Source organism: Manis pentadactyla, chromosome X (genome assembly GCF_030020395.1).
Source record: "Manis pentadactyla isolate mManPen7 chromosome X, mManPen7.hap1, whole genome shotgun sequence".
Classification (NCBI taxonomy): Eukaryota; Metazoa; Chordata; class Mammalia; order Pholidota; family Manidae; genus Manis; species Manis pentadactyla.
The window spans coordinates 122,784,292-122,807,125 of record NC_080038.1 but is presented as its reverse complement, the minus strand read 5'-3'; the positions used below and the strand labels follow the sequence as shown (position 1 = coordinate 122,807,125).

At 41.7% G+C, this 22,834-nt stretch overlaps 1 protein-coding gene across 7 annotated transcripts in view; it reads left to right on the top strand.

Moving 5' to 3' along the window:
• GRIA3 (glutamate ionotropic receptor AMPA type subunit 3) overlaps nt 1–22,834 on the top strand; it is a 260,360-nt gene that overhangs the window by 231,682 nt on the left and 5,844 nt on the right. For 3 of the 7 annotated variants that reach the window (XM_036880848.2, XM_036880847.2, XM_036880845.2), the window contains 3 exons: nt 4,160–4,407; nt 18,955–19,069; nt 21,647–21,894. In XM_036880848.2, coding sequence (XP_036736743.1) covers nt 4,160–4,407; nt 18,955–19,069; nt 21,647–21,892 — 609 coding nt within the window. In that variant the 3' untranslated portion in view covers nt 21,893–21,894. Of the gene's footprint in view, nt 1–4,159; nt 4,408–4,970; nt 5,086–18,954; nt 19,070–21,646; nt 21,936–22,834 lie in introns of those variants that run through there. The other 4 variants (XR_005023809.2, XM_036880850.2, XM_036880851.2 and 1 more) reach the window with 4 other exon arrangements.

Genomic DNA, 22,834 nt, shown 5'->3' with positions numbered 1-22,834 from the left:
TAAAATAAGACAGACTGAAAAAAAAAGTTAGTGGTTTTTTTTCTTCTTTTTGTTCTGAATGTCATACTGTCACTTAAATACTAGTTAGGAAGAGAAACATTTGAGCTTCATTTTTCTCACTTATGAGCCATTGCTTTTCTCCCCTTCTAACCTCCTTCAGAAGTCAGTCATGAACCAGGGCCCAATCATTGCTGCCACTAACTAGCTTTTCATCTGCTGCGCTCAAGATCTGCTGCATGTACACCACACACATTCAAAGTGCCCACTACAAGCACTGCCATTTATTCCCCTAGAAACGCATCATTACCTAAAGGAATAAACCTTTTAACCTGTAACCGCAATCAAAGAGCTCAAGTAAATGATGAAGTAAATGAGTCCAAATTATACTGCACTCGGGTCAGAATTCATGGACCCCTTTGCTCTGGGCTTATAAATTTATCTTTGGAAGCAGTGGCCTGTTTGCAAATAGGGCAAGAGAGAAATTGGTCTGGCCCCCACCTGCTTCAACTCAGATTTGATTGGACCAAGATGAAGAACACGAAGTACTTTAAAGTGCACGAAGGTACATACCCACCACGGTGTTGTCTCTAATGCCAAAAGAGATGGAATTGACCTAAGAGTTCCTTCAGTAGGGGGTTGGGTAGATAAAATATGGTATGGCCATAGATCACTATGCTATGCAGCTTTTCCAAAGGAGATATGTTTATTCTTGTAAAAGTATAAAGAGATCCAAGGGAGTGATAAGGGCCAAATTCAGTATAGTAGCTACTTTTGGCCTGGAGAGAGGGGTATGCAATTAAGAATGGGTACACAGGGGGACTTCCACTAACTTAATAATGATTTATTTCTTAAGTTTTGTGGCAGGTACACAGATGTTCTTACATTATTTTCTATCTGTGCATCTGAATTATGTACTATTTCTTAAAATTTTGGGAGCAGCTGACTAGGAAATTCCTACTGAAATAAACTAAAGTCATTGAGAATGCATTTCATTATGATGCTTAGGAATTGTTTTATGAGTCAAATGAGGATGTGATACGGAATAAGCATAAATGTCAACGGTGCGATTTCAATCTTAGAAAGCCTTGACACCTTGATCATTAGGAGAGACAGTTGTTGGTATGGACATCAAAGGCAGGCTAGGTGGCACAAAAAAAAAAGAGGAGAGAATGAAACAAAAATGGATTATAAAGCATATATGCTGATTGGTTTAGTTGGGAATAGGACCCAGTGATCTTTAGAGTAACTTCAGCTCTAGAATTCTACAATACTATGAAATTAGTGCTGCTGCCATTTTTCACCAACCTTCTGATATACCAACAATCTAGCTGTCACCCTGATCAAGCCTAAGCTTCAGTTACTAAGCAAATAAATCTTGAGTGCCTACCATGTAGCAGGCATTGTGCTGGCTGCCAAGAGGGTTACCAAAATGCATGAGGCATGGCCTTTGCCCTCTGGAACACCCAGTCACGTGGAGAACAGACATGTAGCCGACTTGCTTAAATGCAATATAGTAAGCACTATAGAAATGGTATGAGCAAGGTACTGTGGGAGGACCACCAAGGAAGCACTTCTGCGGGCAGAAGAGAGGCAGGAATGATTTCACAGAAGACGTGATATTTGCTCTGGATCTTATAGGAGGAATGGGGATAATGGAGGCAGAAGCAAAAGCATAACCGAAAGCATAAGATGTGAAAGTGTGGGGGGCATATTTCAGTGACCAGCGAGTAGTCCAGTGTGACTGGATCATAGGACAGTATAGTCAAGATCATAAAGACTCTTGAATATCATATATAAGAGTTTGGATTTTGTCCTGTAGGTATTCAGGAACTATCAGAGGATTTTAAAAAGTGAAGTAGTAACCTGATCAGATTAACACTTTGGAAGGATCACTGGAGGATAAATTAAGACAGAAATGAAGCTGGCAGGGCCCTTAGGAGGCAATGTTATCTAGACCAAAAATGTTGGGGGCCTGCCCCAGGGCAATGAGAATGAGAATGAGTAGAAGACAGAGGACAGATCCTACAGACACTTCTGTGTTAAACGCACCATAATGAGAGGCTGAGGAAGGAGTCAACACCAAACTTCTAGCTTGGATGTTAAGTGGTTTACTGGCAGAATTTAGGAGAACCAGGCTTTACAAGGAAGATAGTTGGTTTGGAAATGTTTAATCTGAAAGTATCTATAGGACTAATAGCTGGAGATGTCTATCAGCAAGGCTTATTTGCTGTCTCCCCAAAACATATCTTGAATCCAACCTCCTCTCTACCGCCATTGCTCCCAACCTTGCTCAAGCCACAATCATCCCTTCCCCGAACTATTAGAATAGCCTCCTAACCAGTCTCCTTGCTTCCACTCTGGCCCACCTTGTAGACTATTCTCCATAAAGCAGCTAGAGTAATGCTTTAAAAATTTAAATCAGATCTTATCACACTCTCTCCTCAAAAGTCTCCAATAGTTTCCTATCACATGTAGGATAAGTCCCAACTTTGTACCATGACCTATAGGGCCCTACAAGGTCGGATCTCTAATTATCTGTCTAAGCTCATTTTCTACCATTCTCCCTTTTACTCATTTGCCTTCAGCCATATTGGCTTTGGAGTTTTTTGTTTTTTTCTTTCTTTCTTTCTTTCTTTTTGCTGTTCTTTATGCAAACCAAGCATATTTCCATCTCAGTGAATGGTCTCAGTAACCAGTGAGGACCTGATTGTTATAAACACAATGATTAATTTCCATGGAGCTAGCTCTGGGAGTTCCAGCCCTCTGGATTTATTTGAGCAGGTCCAAGCAGGTTTCAAGAAAGATTCAATGCAGCTGGGCAAAATCCAGAGAAGAGTAACTAAATAATCAAAAAAGCTGAGCTAGGGGCCAGGAAACGCCATAAAAGGACACTTGAGAACATGGCATACGTTTGTAGTTTCTACCATACTATCTCACCTCTGGTCAAATATAGCTTCAGAATTTTTCTCTAGGGTTTTTGTTCCTAAGGACTTAGCTCCCAACTCAACTGGAAGTCATCAGGTCAGTTGGAGACTATGCTTCCTTTAAATTCTCCAGAGCACCTAACATTGCTGTAAGCATCTAGTATGTTCTGAGGACCACCTGAATCGAGATGAAATTCAATGGAATTATATTCAAAATTCAAAAAAGTAAGGATGAGGGAAACTTGGCATGGTAGAAAGAACTAACAGCTTTGGTTTGGCCTCAGTCTGAACCAAGAGAGGGCCTCTATTCACTCTGTTGTGTTCTTCACACCCTGAGTAGATTGCTTCATATATAGGAGGTACTCAATAAATATTTGTTTAAACGATGGATGAAAGACTAAATATGTTAGTGCAAACTCAGGCAGTGTTGATGGGAAATAAGTCTCCAATAATGAGAAGCAGGTTTTCCTTTAATTCTGTCTCTGTCATGTACCTGAGGTGCCATGTTTATTTCTAGACACTCCAATTTAAGAGCAACATTGCTAACTATGGGAGCAAGACCAAAATTATGAGGGTTCTGGAAGTAATCTTAGACATCAGTGGAGTTTAATAATCTGATGAAGAGATGAAGAGGGGGCATAACAACAGCCTGGCAATATTTGAAGGACCATTATGCAGAAGGAGGAACAGAATTGCTTTACATAGCTGTAGCAGATAATACAAACGTGGGAGTTATAGAGAAACAAATGTGAGCTCAAAATCAGTTAAATACTTTCTTACAGTATATTAATGCCCCATGCTGGAGTGGGCTAACTAAAATGGTTGTACACTCCCTTCCAATGGCCTTTTCTTTTCAGGCAGGTACAGGGTGATCACATAGCAGGATCTTGTACAGTAGATCTGAATCAAAGGAAGACTGGACAAGAAAGCATTTTTCAAACTAGATTGCAACCCATTAGTGGAGCCATGAAATCAGTTTGGCAGGTTCTGACCAGCATTTTTTTTTAAGTGAATTAGAATAGAAAGTATCAGAGGGCATCACACATAGCAACGATGAATATGGTTCTGAGACACCTATTTGGAACCATGTTGATCTATGAATGTCCCTACTGGGTGGCAGGGTGGCAAGCTTTTCTTACTGTGGATTACAATCAAAAATGTTTGAGAAACATTGCACTGAGGCCTCTTCCAGTTTTCATAGCTGGCAACTCTAAGAATTCTTCTCTCTGTTGCAGAGGTCCAAAATCGCTGTCTATGAGAAAATGTGGTCTTACATGAAATCAGCAGAGCCATCTGTGTTTACCAAAACAACAGCAGACGGAGTGGCGCGAGTGCGGAAGTCCAAGGGGAAGTTCGCCTTCCTGCTGGAGTCTACCATGAATGAGTACATTGAGCAGAGAAAACCGTGTGATACCATGAAAGTTGGTGGAAATCTGGATTCCAAAGGCTATGGTGTGGCAACCCCTAAAGGCTCAGCATTAAGGTGGGTGGAATAATATAACAATATCCGTGTTGTTATAGTATTCCACCTACCCTGATGCATTTTGTTGTCATTTTCTTTCTTGTGGATTTTGAGGTAACTTTTAAAAGTTTAAAATCTACACTATTCCATGGAGTTAAATAAGACGGTAAATTATGGTTTCATCTATTGAATGCATCCGTTTTTTTTTTAATGTTCTCTCTCTGTGTTGTCCTCTCTGATTGTTTGTTGCTGTTTTAATTTTACAGTTCAACGGCTTTTTCAATTTAAATGGTAAAAGCCAAGTTATGGTGCCGTATGTGACGAACGTTAATTGCATGGATGTGGTGTTCCTGTTACTTTTCTTCTCAAAGACAATTTCCCCATCCCGCACACTTCAGTTTTGAGCAAATGTTATCCTCCATGCCACCTTCCAATATTTAACCCTGTATTTGCTGTACAGACATTTTTATAGCTCCACGTTCTGTGAAATTTAGCCAATTTGTCCTCTTGTGCTCCTTTTTATACGTTAACGATTTCCTAAGCATTTGTGCATTTTCTTACAAGTTATGTTTTATCGTTTCAAGAAATGCTGTTAACCTGGCAGTATTAAAACTGAATGAGCAAGGCCTCTTGGACAAATTGAAAAACAAATGGTGGTACGACAAAGGAGAGTGCGGCAGCGGGGGCGGTGACTCCAAGGTCAGCCTCAATGTCACCACAACCGGGTACCCTTAGTGACGAGTAATCGGCAAGACTGTTATCTTATTATTGAGGAGAGAGCACAAGACTCACACATAAAGTGGAATGACCAGGTTATTCCCACACCTGGCAGCTTTGGGAACCAGAAAGTCTTCAGGGCGCTGCGCGCATTTTTGATCTAACTTGGGTCCCTTCTTAAACTCCCAGACAGAGGCTCCCCATCCATTCCCCCACCCCTCTCCTCACCCACCAGACTGGCTACCTTGTGAAGGCCCAGGGGTGGCTTTCAGTGGCCTAGGCTTTCAAGAGCCCAAGGCTTTCCTTAAGCCTGTCCCCAAGTGCCTCAGATGAGTGGTGTGAGAAATCAAAGCCATCTACTCAACAGTCAGGTCGCAGTCCTTTTTCCCCCTAAGGCATGATGGTTGCTCACAGAGGTCGGTTGGTTGGTTAGAGCTGGCTTCTTCAGTTATCTGTATGAATGATGAGATGTTGTTCTCTATATGGGGTGGCCCATTTAAGCTGGCCCCACTTAACTTGAAAGCCAAAGGGCGAGCTTGCTTTCAAGTCAAGTGAGGTCTTTCTTCAATAGGCCACCCCACATACAGACATTTTCTATATTTAAGCAAGCGCGTCGCCTAACTGTGATACTCTGTGTGTGTGAATCCCTGATTTGGCTTCTCTTTAGCCATGTTCTTGGTTCAGGTCTAATTGTTGTCCAGGCTACCATGATGAGAAAACCCATCTTACTTGGCATTCCTTTGGCTCCTTAATGCTCTTCGAGGCCAGAAAGAATGAATAGCCATCACCCAAGCAACAAGAAATGGGGGCAAGCTCGGAAGCCATGGTACCAAGTGATGGAAGGACACGTTGGGTAAGTACAGGAAAGGACCTGAAAACAGAATCCTCCATAGCCCAGAGGGCATGAGAATTACATTGGAGCCTGTAAGATCAGCTCTTGTACTACCAAGATACCATGGGCATCTTAAGGTGAAGAACAGTGTTTCCCAACCACAGACCAGCAGACAGGCCAGCCAAGACTTTTCTCCTTCAGAGGCAATGGTTACACCTCTGCTCCTCTCTTTCTCCCTCCATTCCTCAGGATCCTGATGGAAAAGTTAGTTTGCCAGTCTGCAGTATAACATGGGTTTGGAAACACTGATACAGTGCACTTTCAAAGAAATAAATTTAAATACAACTTTCTCCAGCACATAATCTTACTGTAAGACATTGGCAAGGTCTTTTACTGTAAAACCTTGATTAACCAGTGCCCCAACTAACTGAACTGCCCCTCCTCAGTACTCCACACTGATGAGAGCGCAGCAATAGTACCCAAAAAAAAGAAGACTGCAAGGAATTGTTGTTTTTTTGTTTTTAATCACATGCCAAGAGATGACCTGTGCTTAGGTCACATTCAGCTCTGCCTCCTCTATCTTCTCTCCATCTGGATTGACCCTCAAACGTGAGAGGCTGCTTCCCTGAGGCAAGAAAGTGGATACAAGCATTTGGAGAGGAAAAAAAGTTATTAGCCAAGAAGGAAACAAAATGAGTATTCTTATTGAAAATTCCATTCATCCCTTATGGATTCCAATTAATCATGGTTTTACTGTGTGTCCAAAAGCAGTAACTTTCTTTCCCAACAGTGTGAACTGAGGTCATTGACAGTTTAGCCAAGCTTTTGGCTCACTCACATTTAGCAATGGCTAGCCTGATGCCTAGAGTATGTAGCACCTTCTTCTTGGTCTTTTTCTCATGTTATTAGCAGGCCACGGAGAACCAAATTATATCATTCAAGTGAGTTGCAGAATGAAAATTGTGCTGGATTGGATACATTGCTCTCATGAATTCATCAGTCACAGCCAGCATGGTTAAAAAGGAACCATGGACTGAATCAAGATGACTCTGAACTCCACATGATGCCAAGTGCCCAGAAGTTTCCAAATAACCAGATGTTTGATGTTATATAAACCAAAAAAACCAAAATCTGCATGTATTTGGCTCAATTTTTGCTTTTCACCCAGACATTTTGGTATCATGAAGACCCCTATAACTTTAGACCAGCAATCAAGCTTGTCTTTTTCCTCAACTCATACTGCTGCAAAGTTATCAAGTAACTTTACTGCCAGCCCATGATTTCCAGATTATCTGATTTTCGATATGCAAATACAAAAATATTTCAGTAGATCCTAAACATTTACAACTTCTTTGACCTTAGTGCTACCTGCCAGGCATCTTTCAAATCATTTGTTTTGGTCATTCCTCCAGCCTGCCTTTTGAAATAAGCCCACCCCTTTCTCAACTGTGGATAATAGTATGATCAGTGCTGCATATCCAATGATTGCTTATTCCATTTCTGGATTACCATGAAGTTTGCCTTTATTTTCTTCCTTCTTGCTACCTGCTGTTTTCTGAGAGTGAGCTAGAGAAGGGGCAAGAGATGAACTTGAATCTGTTTTACCACTATTTAGTGGTGATGCTAAAAACAGATCGATGGAGAAGGTAGAAAAGGCAGTGAAACCTCATTAATTTGGAGTTCTCTCATTCATAATTTGTGATAAACTGGACAGGGACCAGTCTCTTGTCTGCCTTTATATTATCAGGGATAGGGCCAAGACAGGTTTGTTAAGCAAATGAAGAACTTACGCTAGATTGTCAGTTGAATTTTTCCTTAAGAGAACAAACATTTCCCAAATGTTGGAAGCATTTATTAGATATAATCATATTCATTACAAATCTATCTACTAAAGTAGTTCTCACAAGGGCCTCCACTAAGACAAGGTTTTATAGTGAGTTTGAATTACAAAACAGACTTAAAGTAATAAAACTGTCATTCTTCAAACCTATTTTGTAATTCAGGAGTTTCTCATCCAGACAATCCTTTCCCACTGTTAGTCCAAATCAGTGAGGCTTAACTGTATTAGTAAAATAGCTTGAGAATTACCCTCCTTTATTGTATCTCCTCTGCAGTTAACATGACAATTGACTATTGAATATACCAGCATTTCATAGAGAAAATGAGACCCAGAGATGGTGGTGACTTTGAGAAGGTCACACAGCTAATGCTGTCACAAATCTCTGCTGACTTTCAGGGTCACCTCTTCCGATGATATTGCAGACAGCAATTTATCACATCCATCCATCCAATGAACAATATGAATCTCATTGCATATGATAATATTTCCATAAAAACCAGGTTCATTCTCGACTACCTTGGTTACAAGGCAAATGGCATATTTAAGCCCTCAGTGCTGATTACTAAAAATGACAATAATCACAAAGCCTGACATTTATAAGTGCTTTTAGTTTTTCAAAAACACTTCCACACCGATTATATCTAAAACCAGGAGAGGGGGAAAAACCTGCATTACTTACCTTTGTCTCTCTCCTGCAACCTTTAAATGATCATAAATGGGCAATTATGTTAAATTGTTGACTTTCCCCCTAGCATGAGACATTAGGCATTCTAAGCCTATTCTCAAAAAGTTACTATTCTATGGAAGGAACTAGCAACCTTGCAGGCTGTCTTAAATGTGCACACACTTAAATTAATGAAACAGATTTTTTATTATTTTTATTATGTTTTTTATTTTACGAATACAAGGAATTAAGACAAGGTCAGGCACTAAGGCGGCTCCCGAACCAGACCTACAGTCTAGAACTAAAATACTCCTTGGTTTTACCAGCTTCCTAAATCTGAGCTAATAGGACGTAAACAAATCGTGCTTGATCCTTCCTTGATGGACTACAAAGGTACAGGCAAGGATCACGGAAATTAGAGCTGTGGTTTGGGAATTTTTAACCTGCAAATCACCCTTTCGTGTTAGTGCCTATTACAATGTGTGTGCAAATGCAGTAACTAAGAGCCACTGGTTTTTTCAGCAATAAACCCAAATCACCAGGGGTTTGCAACACAGCTAGCACAAGCCTGTCGTTGTAAATGACAGCGGAATGGGGATTTAGCTACTGAATCACCACAGACAAGCAGCAGCCTCCCTCCACAGCTGCCTGCTGCCTCAGACTTCCAAATTCTTCTGATGCCCCCACAGCCACCCTGCCTCATTCCCTTAATCTTGGTAAAAGGCAGCAGCTAAGCTTTCCTAGGTAGCCTTACCTTCAAAGAGGGGGCCTAGTCAGGGAAACAAGCTCTGTGACTGGGGTGACGTGGCATCATAAACCCTACCCCTCATCACCCTAGAGTTATCCTGGCTTTAATTCTATCCAGGGATTTAAAATAGACTTCCAATGCCCACATTTTCCAAGCTGCAAATCAGCACACTTGGTATGCTTTTGGGAACATGGAAAAAGAATGCTTAAATGGGACCATTCTGAACCTCTTGACTGCAATGAGAGTTGTCCCACAGGCCCTTTCTCTTGTAAGGCATATAGGGATGTGAGGGGTGAGGATGAGATATGCAGTTACACTTCCATTAATTAAGTCAATGGTTGTGGGATCATTATGCTTCATAGACTATTGGTAGAGAAATGCAGCTTAATTATCTTCAAACATATATAGGGACTAGAATAAACTAACCAATGTGATGCTGGGAAAGAACCTTGGGAACTTGTTTGAATAAATTCAAAAAATGGCTTGCAATTAAAATTACTTGTAGTTGAAATGCCTTTCATGTGGGTGCTTTTAAAGTACCTAACAAAGAGTTTGTTCTCTTAAGAAATTCAAACATGTTCCTCCTCCCTATCACTAGCATCTTTTTTAAATCCCATGCATTTGCTTAGCAAGTCTTCTATTCCAAACAGCAAAAAGTTACACTCTAGGACAGCCCATTTCCAAATGCCCTCGGCCTCCTATTTGGTGGTACATAGATGAATGAGGTGGTACTGTGTTTCGCATATGTATAAATGAGATCCTCGGTTTTGTGTGTATTTCTTCTTCTTCTTCCATGTATGTCTACAATTCTCCTCTCCTATGCCACCGTCTCTTAACCACTTCTCTTCCACACCCAGAATTCTTTGACATTCTTGGGCCTTGGGTAATGGATGTGAAACTGCATCTGCCTTTTATCTGCAACAAGATGGACCTTTTATTGGCAGGAGCCTCCCTAAAGGTAGACATGTTGGATACCCAGGGTTAAGATGGACCCCAATGACTCTTTATTGACACTGTTATGTGTGTAGGCCAGAATCATTACAGATCGATGGCACTTCCTGGGTCTTAGAAGAAGTTCCTGTGAATCACCGAGACTGGTTTGGGATCAAGGAGGAGGGTGAGTATATTATGCTCTTCGTTGGTTTGCATGTCTCTGTGCTGGTGCTGCCTCCTGGAAGTATGAAGAACCTGACAGTTTTCTTTCCTGGTAGTGACTAAACTTGCTCCTTGAACTTACTCAGGTCTTCCTCCCAAGAGCAAATGCTCACTTTCTCTCAAGTGGCTGCTTCAAGCAAGGGACCTTTTTGCCTTAAGAACTGAACTAGTCCAGTGACTGCCAAAACCATTGATTTTGCCAGATCGTGCTAAAGAATAAATTCTACCACCGGAAAAAAATTGTAATCCAGAAAGAAAATGTTTTCAAAAATTAATCTATTCTAGTGATACCCTGTTTGAAATTGACTGTGTAGCCTTACCATGGTTTCTATGATTAAGACATGATTATATTCCCTCTGATGTTATCATGATAACTTGAATGTGTTTCTTACTGACCAATAATGACCAAATGTCCAACACCAGAGCTACAGAAAGAGAAGCAGGAGTGAAAAGCCTACAGGTAAGAGCGCTATTGTACGCTTACCATGAGGAATGACACCTCTACAGTGCAGAATGAAGTGATTTATGTTTATGCCATTCCTGCCCCTCTAAGACCAAATTATTTGGTTGCCTTTCATTTGGGGAGAAGGCCATATAGAACCACACTTCTGAAAGGCCATGCCATGCAAAAGAAACACAAAAGATTTGAAATGATCGAAATAAATTCAATGAGGGTGGGAGCTGAGGTTGGTGGAACAGGGTGGGGCAAATGCAAATTTCTTTTATGGAGAATAACTGAAATCCATTCTCTTTTGACTTTCTAGAGAGCGGTATAGCATTTGGCCCTTGGCACATGAGGCAAATCCCCATTGGTCAGAGGTGGCAAACTATGGCCCAAGACATGGAGTCATCTTAAAGCTTAATATCTTCTGGCCTTGAAGAAAATATTTCTCAAAATACAGACTTAAGGAAGTAGCTAGAAGAGGGTGCTATGTGCCCTGGCATGGCAACCAGTAGTCAGCTTTCAGATCTGCTCTATAGACTCCATTTGTTGCAATCTATTGGAGTATAACCTAAGGCTGATTATTTCTCTATGGGTCATGGTCAAGGGAGGGCTAGTGGGAAAAAAAGAGGATGCTGGCACCCATCAGATTACACTCTCAATGAATAGTTTGCCTAGAGTCAGGGAAATGAACTAGAAGTCTTCAGAAACATTGATCATGTGAGTTTCTGGTAAAGATCAGTTTCTGTCTGTCTTCTCAATTTTTGTTTCTATTTCTCAGTGTCATTGGGAGGGCCTAAAGAAAACACACTCATATGTAATAAACCCTACCAAATTTGAATTTTTAATGGATCTTAAAACAGAGCTTTCAAGTGAATCATATCAATATTTACTTGGGAAAGTATCTGTGGCCACTTGTAATAAAAACTGGCTACGCCAGAAGCTTAGCATCTTCCCTGAGCCCTTTTTTCTGTCAAGGACAAATTGAGTAAGAAGTCTTCCCAGACAAAACTGGGTTATGTGAGGTAGTCCACAGCTGGTAATGCTTGTGGATTCCTGTTCTAGAGGGAGACGTTGGACAGAGGCCCAATTTGGCAGAAGTCCATCCGTGAAATTCGCAACTTGTGGAATCAAGGGGTCTATCACTTTGGATTTGAGAGCTTAGCATTTGGAAACTCACTGGCTTTACCCACATATCCACAAGTGATTTCTGGGGCTGCTTCTCTAGCACAGATGCTCATTAATAGGTTTCAGTCACTAGCATTGTTAGGCCCTTATAAGATGACTCATAGCTTTCAACTCCTAATGTTATATGCATGCATTATTAAATTTGCTCTTTGCACTTATATTAAATTATGATCTGATTAGCAAGGAGTTAAATAGGTTTGAGCTACATTTGTGAACTATGTAGCTATAAACACTCTCTCAGAGGGAGCGTCTAGCAGCTAAGCACTGCATAACTCTGCCAATCATTGGAGCTGCCCCTGTGGAACGTGGGCCACTTGAATGGCCAGAGCTCAGTAATGGTAGCAGTCACATGTGCGTGCTCCCAGGTCATGGAGAAAGCTCATGCTGATCCAAGAGTAGAAGGACTGAAATAACTTAAATCCTCATTCTCCTAGAATCCTGCATCCAGAAACCCCCATGAAAAGAAATGCATAGATTTTTAAAGGGCTCCAAACACTAGTGTAGTCTAGGCCATATTTTGAACTGCCAGTGGCCCCCAACAGCCAACCCTATGGAGAAGTAAATCCCTTCCCCACACATATCCCAAGGTGACCCACAGAAAAGGATATAAAGGACCTAAGAGCAAATCCTTTCATCCAGCAAAGAATCTTCTCTTGCTTGGTCATCAATTGCCTTCAACTTAATAAAGCAAGAGCTGCCTAAGCAGGGATGCCTTCAGCTGCCTGCAATTTCCTGAGCCATGCTACGAGTTCACCAGAAAAGGCTAGGAAAGCAAGTGACCAATTGGGAAAGGTGACTTCTCATCATGAAACCCTGAAATAGAAAAGCCAGTGAAAGAGAGGATGGCTCTCCTCCCTCCTCTGAACCAAAGATAATTCTAGAAATTTGTCCCAGAAAACCACTAGGTACCAAGAAGCAAGTGTCGGCTACTTGGAATACAATTTGGATAAGGCATTGGGTGAGGGGAGGGTTTCCAGCTTCAGCTGTGATAAGTTTCCATTTTCATCATCTGCTATTGTGTTGTCAGAGCAGGTTGCTAATTAACTACGCAGATAGGCCCCCCCTTCCTCATGTTTTTCTTTTACTTCTCTGTGATCTCCTTGTCTTTTTCCATAACCTACATATTTACACATATATCTATCCCTCCTCAGGGCACCATTGAACATCTTCTGACATAATTAATTAAACAGACATTGCCTCTGTGTCCCCGCTCAGAAAAGAGAAATGAAGCCATTCAGGGCAGAATGTATCCCATAGTCTCTTGCGTGGATGAATTGTACTGTACCCTGGGTTCCTATATTTTTCAAGCCCAGAGCCATATCCATAGTACAAATTCTTATCTCAACCCTTCCAGGGTCACCCCTTGGAGAAGTCAACTTGGTCATTAATTCGCAAGGCCATGTTTTCTTCTTGTCCACTATGGAGAAACTCAGCACCCTCACATCATTCCACATTTGTTTATTTATAAGATAGAATCCAGCATGGCTCCAAACTACCAATCTTAGGTATTTCCTGAAATCAAACTTAAAAAATAAATTGGACAGTTCTTTTGAAATAGACTAAAATTTTTAGTTACTTTGTTTATTTTAAGGAAACAGTTTCTACTTTCACAGGGAGGAAAAACTGTCTTATCCTCAAACTGTCTCCATATGCAACGTTGGCCATCGCTTAAGGTAACACTGAACTTTGAAATGGCTGGATGGCATATCCCAGGAACAAGCCAGGAACCTCGTAACTGTCACCTGGGGCTGGCTGCCTTAGATTAGGGATCACAGTCCTTTGTGGCTGAGCTACTGCCAGGTGTGGATGGCAGAGAGAAGCAGAAATTTGTATCAGCCAGTTATGTTTTCTTCAGAAAAATGAACTCATTTTCAAAGCATTATAAACATTACTACTGCTATTTTTAAAAAAATAGATGTCATTCCATGACTGTTCCCCACACTCAGGAGCCACCACCTGCCACAGGTCAGCACTCCCTTCACATATTGCCAATCAGCTGTCCAACTGGCATTTGCTTTTACCCTCTCCCTTTGATCAACAATTCATATGCATTTTTATGACTTAGATGAAGTAACCATTTTCTTCTTAGGGGAACTTTATACTCTTCCCCCATCCTCCCCCCCAAGTTCTCCCCAACCCTGGGCATTTTATGAACAAAAATGAAACAAAGAGTTTGAGTTTGTAAGTAGTTACTCTCTGCTTCATTTCCCATTTCTCAGGAAGCTTTGTATTTGAGCAATAAGGAACGTTGCTCAAACTGAAAGGCGTGCAATACTCATGATGCAATTTCAGGTACCAGTGAGGAAAATATTTCTGGACAGGGGGATATTCTCAGACACCCTACAATTACATCACCAAGCTCTCCCACTCTTGCCCTAAGCTTGCCCATGCACGTCTTTGTCTTAGGAGGGCTGTACCCAGTAAGAAGTTCATAGTACGCCCTTCAGAGGGAAAAATGCCTGACTAATTTCCACGATGGGAATCTGACCTACTTTGTTTAAGTCTTTCTGTTCTCTACTGAGGTGAGAACAATAAATATTTCTGACTTAACGATTCTCTTAGGTACCAGTCAAGGGCCTGCAGTAATTGCTCTGAAACATTCCCCTGGAGTCATACTGCTGCGCCGCAGTTGAAGGTCCCAGCTGCAAGATATGCTTTTACTAGGTTCATAGTTATTTGGAGAATGATACTCCATAAACAAAAAGATCATTATGAACATTCAAGCCTGAAGAACAAAAATAAGGGTGACCACTCCCCTTTTGTGTGTTCCACTGGGCAACATACAGTACAGAGTCGGAGGTATGTTAGTTTGCCTTCTGGCCTGCCTCCTAATCTGCTGGGCAGCCTTAGCAGGTTGCTTAACCTGTCTGTGCCTTAGTTTCTTTACTGACAGAGACCTTAAATCCACCTTCTTAGAGCGATCATTAAACTTGACCAACAATAATAATTATCATAATTATGTGAAGTACCTCTATGCTAAAGGAGAGTTATCTATTCAACAAGTATTTATTGACAGAACTGTTCTAAGTGGAAATGCAAATACATAAGCCAATGGCCCATGCCCTTGAAAAGCACGCAGTCTAGTGGGAGTTCTAAAACGTGGGTAACAACAATGTGCAAGGTAGATAAAGGCGGGGAGAGGAAATATCGGAGGGCAGAGCAAAAATGGCTTCACAGAGAAAGTGACATTTAACATGACCAAATGCCCACGTAATCCCACTTATTTTAAAATACCAAATTGTGTGTGTGTGTGTGTGTGTTGGGATGGGGTGGGGTGGGGTGTCAATATAGTCAGTTCATTTGGATTGCTTAGGCAATGCATCCAGTAAGGTACAGTGAAAGAGAAAATGATGGCAGTTTTTCTCTGCCATTCTGAGGACTTATTCCACCCCACAGCAATATACAGTTCTAGGAGATTTGGCCTTTAAGTACTTTCTTTCCTTGGCAGCTGTCCTTACCTTGTTAAGTGGTATTATCTGTGATTTCTGATTACAGCTTTTAAGCTCCTTGGCTGTGCTGCTGCTTGAAATGTTTATTTTTCTCCTTCATTTTCATTTAGAAGTTCCCAAAAGCACATTGGTTCCCTGCCAGATTTCATAAGCCCCATGATCTTTTTTCCAATCAAAGACTAAACTTCTAAAATTGTATCATTTTGTCAGATTTCTCTCAAGTCCTGGGGCATCAGATGAGGCCTAGATGCTTTAAGGCAGGGTTTCTCAACCTCTGTCTAACTGATATGTGGGGCTTTGTGGTGGCCGCGGCCCTGTGCACAGTAGCAGGTTGCTGAGCAGCACCCACAAGATGCCTGTAGCATCCCCCCACCCAGATGTGACAATGAAAAATGACTCTACACATTGCCAAATATCCCTGGGAGGACAAAATGATGCCTGATTGAGAACCATTGCTCCAAGGTAGCGTCCACTGTAACTTTGGAGACTGTGGGAGTGGGGCACAGTGACCAGCCATGGCCAGAGGCGGGGTAGGCCATGTGTCCGAAGTAGGATGCTAAATTGCTGACATACTGAGCTTGGGTTTTGGCAAGAGCAGATGGTGGTAGCCCAGTATAGGTCCCAGCACAGGAAAGGCCTTCCTTCCTCTGAAACCAGTGCTTCTCAAACTTTTTTGTCCCAGAACCCTTCACATGCTTAAAAATCATAGGGGAGGGCCCCCCAAAAGATTTTGTTTATATGTGTTATAGCTATTAACATTTATCATATCAAAAATTAAAACAGAAGACTTTTAAAAGAATACATTCATTGATTTTAAAAATAATAAGCCAATATATATTCACATAAATAACATACCTTTTATGAAAAATAACCATACTTTTCTGCAAAAAAAAAAAATGAATGAAGAGTGTCATTATCCTATGTTTTTCTAAATCTCTTAACTATCTGGCTTAAGACAATAGGATTTTCATTTCTCCTTCATTCAGTCTGTTGTGATATCATGTGTCATGTGACCCGCAGGAAGTTCCATTGGACACCATGAGGGAAATAAGGAATGGCTTAGTATTAATATAAAAATACTTTTGATCTTGCAGACCCTGTGATGACAAGGTCTCAGGGATCCTCCAGGGGCTCTTAGACCATGCTTTGAGAACCACTGCTCTAAACTAACATGTCACACTTTTATCAGCCTAGCTCACTTAAGGGTTGACTCATTTCTTTAAAACCTAGGATCTCTAGGGAGAGATCTCTCTTTGGACCTTAGTGTGAGTGCCTTTCTGCTCTGTTGCTGAGATCTAGTAAGAGCAGCCGTACTGAAGAAATTAAATGAAGTAATTTGAAGAACACAGTACCTCGAGGTAGGATGGGGGCTGGTAAGGGCTTAGTCAGAGAACAGTGTGAGGACACTGGGCTGCCCAGTTAGAGGAAGCACAGAAAGGAGGAAGAAAACGCTCTGTACTTTTTCCTGTGGTCCTGATGGAATCCGTCACCCAATACACCTTGGAAAGCACCTGCTGTGCCCTCTAAACTAACTGCTACAGTCCTGAGCCTGGGGCCAGTGCCTAACTTAAAGCATAGCACTGGGAGAGAAACGGTGGTGATAAGCCAAAAAAATAGTAGCGGGAAAGGAGAGCAGGAAGGGGGCCAGACAGTGGGGATTAGAGGAAGGAGGCCGTTCCAACACTGATCTTGGCCATAAACAGCCTGTCTGTCCTTCACAAGTCTAGGACTTAACTTTCACAACCTATAATATCTCAAAGAGGCTCAAAGTTTTATTTGAGTGTCTTTTGTTGCTTTACATTCCAAGCAACTCTGGTTGGCATTTGAGAAGCCTAACTTTCTGAGCATTGATTGAAGGAACTTGTGTAAAGTATAAAAGGACCTCAATTTCCTGGTGAGATACAAAATGCAGACATTCAGGCTACCAAGCCCTGCATGAACCAAGAAAGTATCACCTCCCTGACACTAAAGGTCTATAGTTTTTCAATTTCAAGTACTCTGAAATTGCATATTTTTTTAAAATAATGACACACTTCTCAGAATATCTCAAAACGAGATGGTCCCTCTGCTTTCAACAGCAAAACAGGGAAGAAAGAAAATAGGCTCTGGGGACTTGGTCTGACAGAGGGCAGAACTCTGTGACTCTAGGAAGTCTTGTCAGTGACTAGATATGTTGGTGTGCTATCCAAAATAAGCTAAGAAATTCTATGGCATGTTCGTAGTTACATAAATGTGTCTGCTTTCCTCCTTGTAAATTGGTGGCATTCAAAATAACATGCACTGGTATTGGCAATATTATTTCACATGAATCTGAACACACAGTAGTTTATTGCCTCGGGATTATGCCACCCCTCTACGTATAATGTATTTTTTTTTGTCTGAAGTTATTACAGATACGTTACTTAAAATTCAGTAGCTCTAGAAAGATGACAGGGTAAAGGTCATTATTCCCATTTTACAACTAAAGAAATTTCTAAGAGAGGAAATCTTTCTCCTAGAACCAATTAGGATTTCCTGTGTTTGCCCAGTGGTTCTGAGCACAGTCCTTAATGCTGTAAGACGTGGGAAACTAGAGAACAATGGCCTGGCCTCCTGGAGATGCTGCAGCCTCCCAGTCGAGGGAGTCTTACCTTACTAGCACAGTTAACCTAAGCTGTCCCTCTACAGCATTCCTCCGCAGCGGCAGAGTCTGGTTGCCATTTTAGGTCATGACATCTGGATAATCCATTTTTAAGCAATCTGGCTCACCCTCTGGTGATCTGAGTTGCTCACAGACATATGGCCATGTCAGAGAGACAGCTAGTCCCGAACTCCCAAACAATCCACAGGCCAGTTCTCGTATCATTGAAAATACTCCTCCTACCCAAAACTCTGAGGTCCACGTTGTAGCTTTAATACTAAGACCAGTACATGCATAAGAATTCCGAGTTTATGGAGTGAAGGCATGTATGTAGTACAGTTCTGAGATCATTTTCATCTGGGCACCAGATGTGTGTAAAAAGGGATGACTAATCAGAAGGCATGTTGTTCACATAGAATCTATTTTCTCTTCAGTTCGGATTCATCCTTTTGTCTCGCTCCACATACGGGCACCCTTCCCCTTCTGGCCCCATCCCCTTCCCCACTCCTCCATAGAACTTGCTTTCTGTCTGGAAGTACAACAAGACACCCGGTTAGATCAAACCTAACACACCTCCGTCACAAAGCTACTGCAAGCTGCCGCCGATGATTGTCACTTGAGGGGAAACCGCCCTCACCACACACAGCCTATCTGAGGAGTGCCTTTTTTTCTATCCTCATTGCTTAACAGTGTGTGCCGATTACTCAAAGCGATATGGGCAGGCCCTGGTAAATCTAGCGTTGCTGTAGTGTTAACTTTTTATAAGGTAATGCTCAGGTTGCCTGCAGTGTCTAAAATTACTCTGTGGCCAGGGCCCCCTGCTTATCGCTTTCTATAGTTTTAAAGTAGTTTGAAGCTTGAATAACATAAAATAACATAATATAATGTTATTTATGTTATTTCCCACGTGAAGAACGCCTGTAAACCTTGCAGTATTGAAACTCAGTGAACAAGGCATCTTAGACAAGCTGAAAAACAAATGGTGGTACGATAAGGGGGAATGTGGAGCCAAGGACTCCGGGAGTAAGGTCAGTCGCTGAAGGTCTTTTTGTACTGATTAGCACTCACATTTTGAACCACTGTTTATTTTCTACCCTAAAACGGCTTTCTTTCCCAACACACACCCCCTGACACAGTGGGACCCCTTTACAACACCGGCAGTAAAGGACAAGGCAAACACCAGCCTCTGAGGCCGGCCACGTGGTGTCAGCCACTGCCGCCCCAGAGCTGCAGCTGTGATCAGGGATCGCGATCTGGCCCACCACATTTCCAAAGCTGGACAATGATGAGCTGTGTTATAAGGGGGTTTTACTGTATTTCGCATTTCGAAAGTCCAAGAGAAACTTTAACAACAACAGCAACCAAAGGGAAAAAAACAAAGCACACCCCGTTGTGACAGTACTTTTTCTTGACCTCTTACGGTGTCAGAGACTTGGCAGCTATAAATACTTTTGGTTATGCATATACCACGTTGATCCCATCTGAAAACAGTAAAAGAATAAGTAACAGAGACTGGTCTCTGTAAGCAGAATGATTCACCCCTCCCAGCTGCTGTCACATTGAGTTCAGCATCTATTTGGATCTCGAATCATCTCATTAAGTCTGTCACACTTCTCTTTTGCAAAGGGGTCATTTGAATCTCTGGACGTTAATTCTTGTCAAATTTAGTCGCATGCTCCTTAAGAGTATACATTGTCAGGATAACATCACATTGATAAGCATGAAACACTCTTCTCCACCTCCTTCCTGCCCCCCTTTGCTCCCCTAAGAAAGTTCTTCTTAGTTTCAGTTTTTGCCTTTCCTTTTTTCAAACTAATACTGTGGTATCAGTTAATTCATTTCATGAAATGCCACTCATTTTCCCTGTGCAGTGAACCATTTTGCTACTGGTTTTCTACATCCCGCAACAGGGAAATCGGTGCAACTTAAATACATGAAACTTGAAACTGTTCTTGTTGCTACAGCTTATGTGGGTTATGTCAAAGGACTCTTTCCCCACCATCAAATGCCACATTACACACCAAAACTTCTTGGCAAGGGAAGGGTTGCCAGAAATTGGTCCATCTCCTGATGGACCATAGAACCTCCTTATAGATAGCCTCACCAGCCTCCTTAAGGAAATGATTCATTGTTTCATAAGTGACGGAAATGCCTACCACTTGCCTAGCTGTCATTCATCCTAGAAGAGTGACTGTCTACAAGGTTGTCGTAGACATGAGACATAGTCATACCCACTTCCTGAACATGCAATTCAATTCCAATTGGCCTTCTTATTAAGGTAAACAAGTACAGGACTGGCTCCTAGGAAAACAGAATCAGGGCATGGCCATGTGGTCTTTATATTTCATTATTTAAATGATACCAGGACTGGCTGAGCCACAGTGTTGAGTGTCAGCTATGGCCATCATCTGCTCACTGTGTGATCATTTGAATAAGAAGCTCCATTCACTGACTTATCAATCTGAGTATTCCACGCAATCACATTCAGCAGCAAAATGGTTACATTCCCTCTAAAAAGACTACAAAATGCTATTTATTTTTTCAAAGAAAGGCTCCTGGCCCTTGGTGTGTCCTACCTCAAGGTAGGGCTTAAGGCACCAACTTTTTTCTTTCCATTTTTCAGCAGTTCAGTTTTTGCTTTTTCATACAGGCAGATAGTCTAGTCAGGTTTGCACAGTTGGACCTGAAAGTCACTGACCGGCTTCCTCGGTTTTTCCCCATTTAAACAGAAGGCAAAGAAGTGTATTATTTTTTTTAACTATTCACTACATTCCCTGGAGTAAAATTAAAAGTGAGCTGGATTTTTTTTAGAATCATCAGCCTCCTGGAAAAGCTGTCTGATTTGTAATGAGCCAACTCAAGACCTAGGGTGTCCTCCTGACAGTTCTCTTAAACTCTCTGGAACATGGAAGGAGCCAGCTCTCTGTGCTGTGCCCGTTCCCACAGCACAAAGACTTGCAGCCCTGAAGATGAGAACTTAGCAACCAATGCCCGAGGGGAGCAATTTCTCAGCCACTGAGGAAAAGGGAAGAGTTAATCCTTTTTAAACAAACCCTTGTGAAGTAACTCCCCAGATAAGAACGTCAGGAACCTCTAATATTCTCACCTGGCATCTTAAAGACCAGTTGTTGACAAGTTTGTCACAGGGAGAACAAGGGAGAAAGGGGTGTTGCAGGGCAGAGAGGGGAAAGAGTGCTTCAAGTTCCCACATGACAAGAGGGTTACATTTATAGAGATTATGTCACAGCTGAACCCTGGCAAATGGTGTTTACTGAAGCCAGCAGAGGAATAAATTGAGCTTGTGTTTACACTTGTGCTTCCACAGCCAAGTGCTGTTTTATCTAGTTCTTGATACCTTGTTGAGGTATGTAAGGAGCTACAAACAAGAATATGTATGTGAGGATCACGGCTGTCAACAGAAGCACAATCTACCATCTTACTGGCCATTATGAAACCTCAGCCACTTGCCAGAGTTGAGTCATAACACTTACATCAATGTTCAGTGATTTTACAACTTAGAACTACCCTATACTGTTGTAATGTGCTATAATGTGCCACTGTCTTTGTTTTCCCCAAGAACTAATCGTGTTGTTCATTTCTCTTAGGACAAGACCAGCGCTCTGAGCCTGAGCAACGTGGCAGGTGTTTTCTATATACTTGTCGGAGGTCTGGGGCTGGCCATGATGGTGGCTTTGATAGAATTCTGTTACAAATCACGGGCAGAGTCCAAACGCATGAAACTCACAAAGAACACCCAAAACTTTAAGCCTGCTCCTGCCACCAATACTCAAAATTACGCTACCTACAGAGAAGGCTACAACGTGTATGGAACAGAGAGTGTTAAGATCTAGGGGTACGGTGAAGGTCCTAGTAAACTAATCAGCCTTGTGTTACGTATGTTAATCCCTTTTGTTTCTTTCTTTGTTTTTTAGTTCACTTCATTGTTTCAATCACTGTCTATCCTTTGCAACCATTTGATTCTGTGAAAGCAAAGGTGGTGCTTTCCTAATAGCATAGTTGTAACTGAATTGTGGTCTGTGACCCAAAAGGAAGAGAAATTCTCTAGAGCAGTACTGTTCAATAGAAATATCTGCAAGCCACATATGTGAACCATGTGTATAATTTTAAGTGCACTAGTAGACACATTTTTAAAGCAAACACAAATGAAATTAATGTAAGGATAAATCTTCTTTAACCCAGTAAGTCCAAGACACCATTTCAATATGTTATCATTATTAAAAGAATGAGGTAGTCTCCTTACTTTCTTCATACTGAGTCTTAGAAATCTGGCGGATAGTTTATGCTTATGGCACATGTCCAATTGTGCTAGCCACATAACAGGTGTTTAGTGGTCACATGTGGCTAGTGGCCACCATATTGGACAGTGCAGCTCTAGAGAAAGCAGCTGTTCTGGAACGGATGTTAAAATGAGCCCTGGAAGTGGGACACTGCCACGCTGAGAAAGGCAGTGCTTCCATACGGGAGCGGGGGCCCTCTTAAGTATAAGCATGAGACAATTTCTTGAATTTTGGAGTTCCTTTGTTGTCCCTTTCTTGGAACTGATATTCGGGTATGTGTCTTCCAAAGAACAGTCTAGGTCCCCTGCTGCTGCCCCAAATTCATATTTAGATGAACCTGATTGATGCCTCCTTGACTCTGGCAGCTACAGCCAATCCCCCAACTCAGACACATTCAAGGCAAGCTTGAATTAGGATAAAGTATCCATTCTGGAAGTGTTTAAAAGAATGTCATCTTGTTACCTTCAAGTGCATCTGTCATTACTAACATACCTA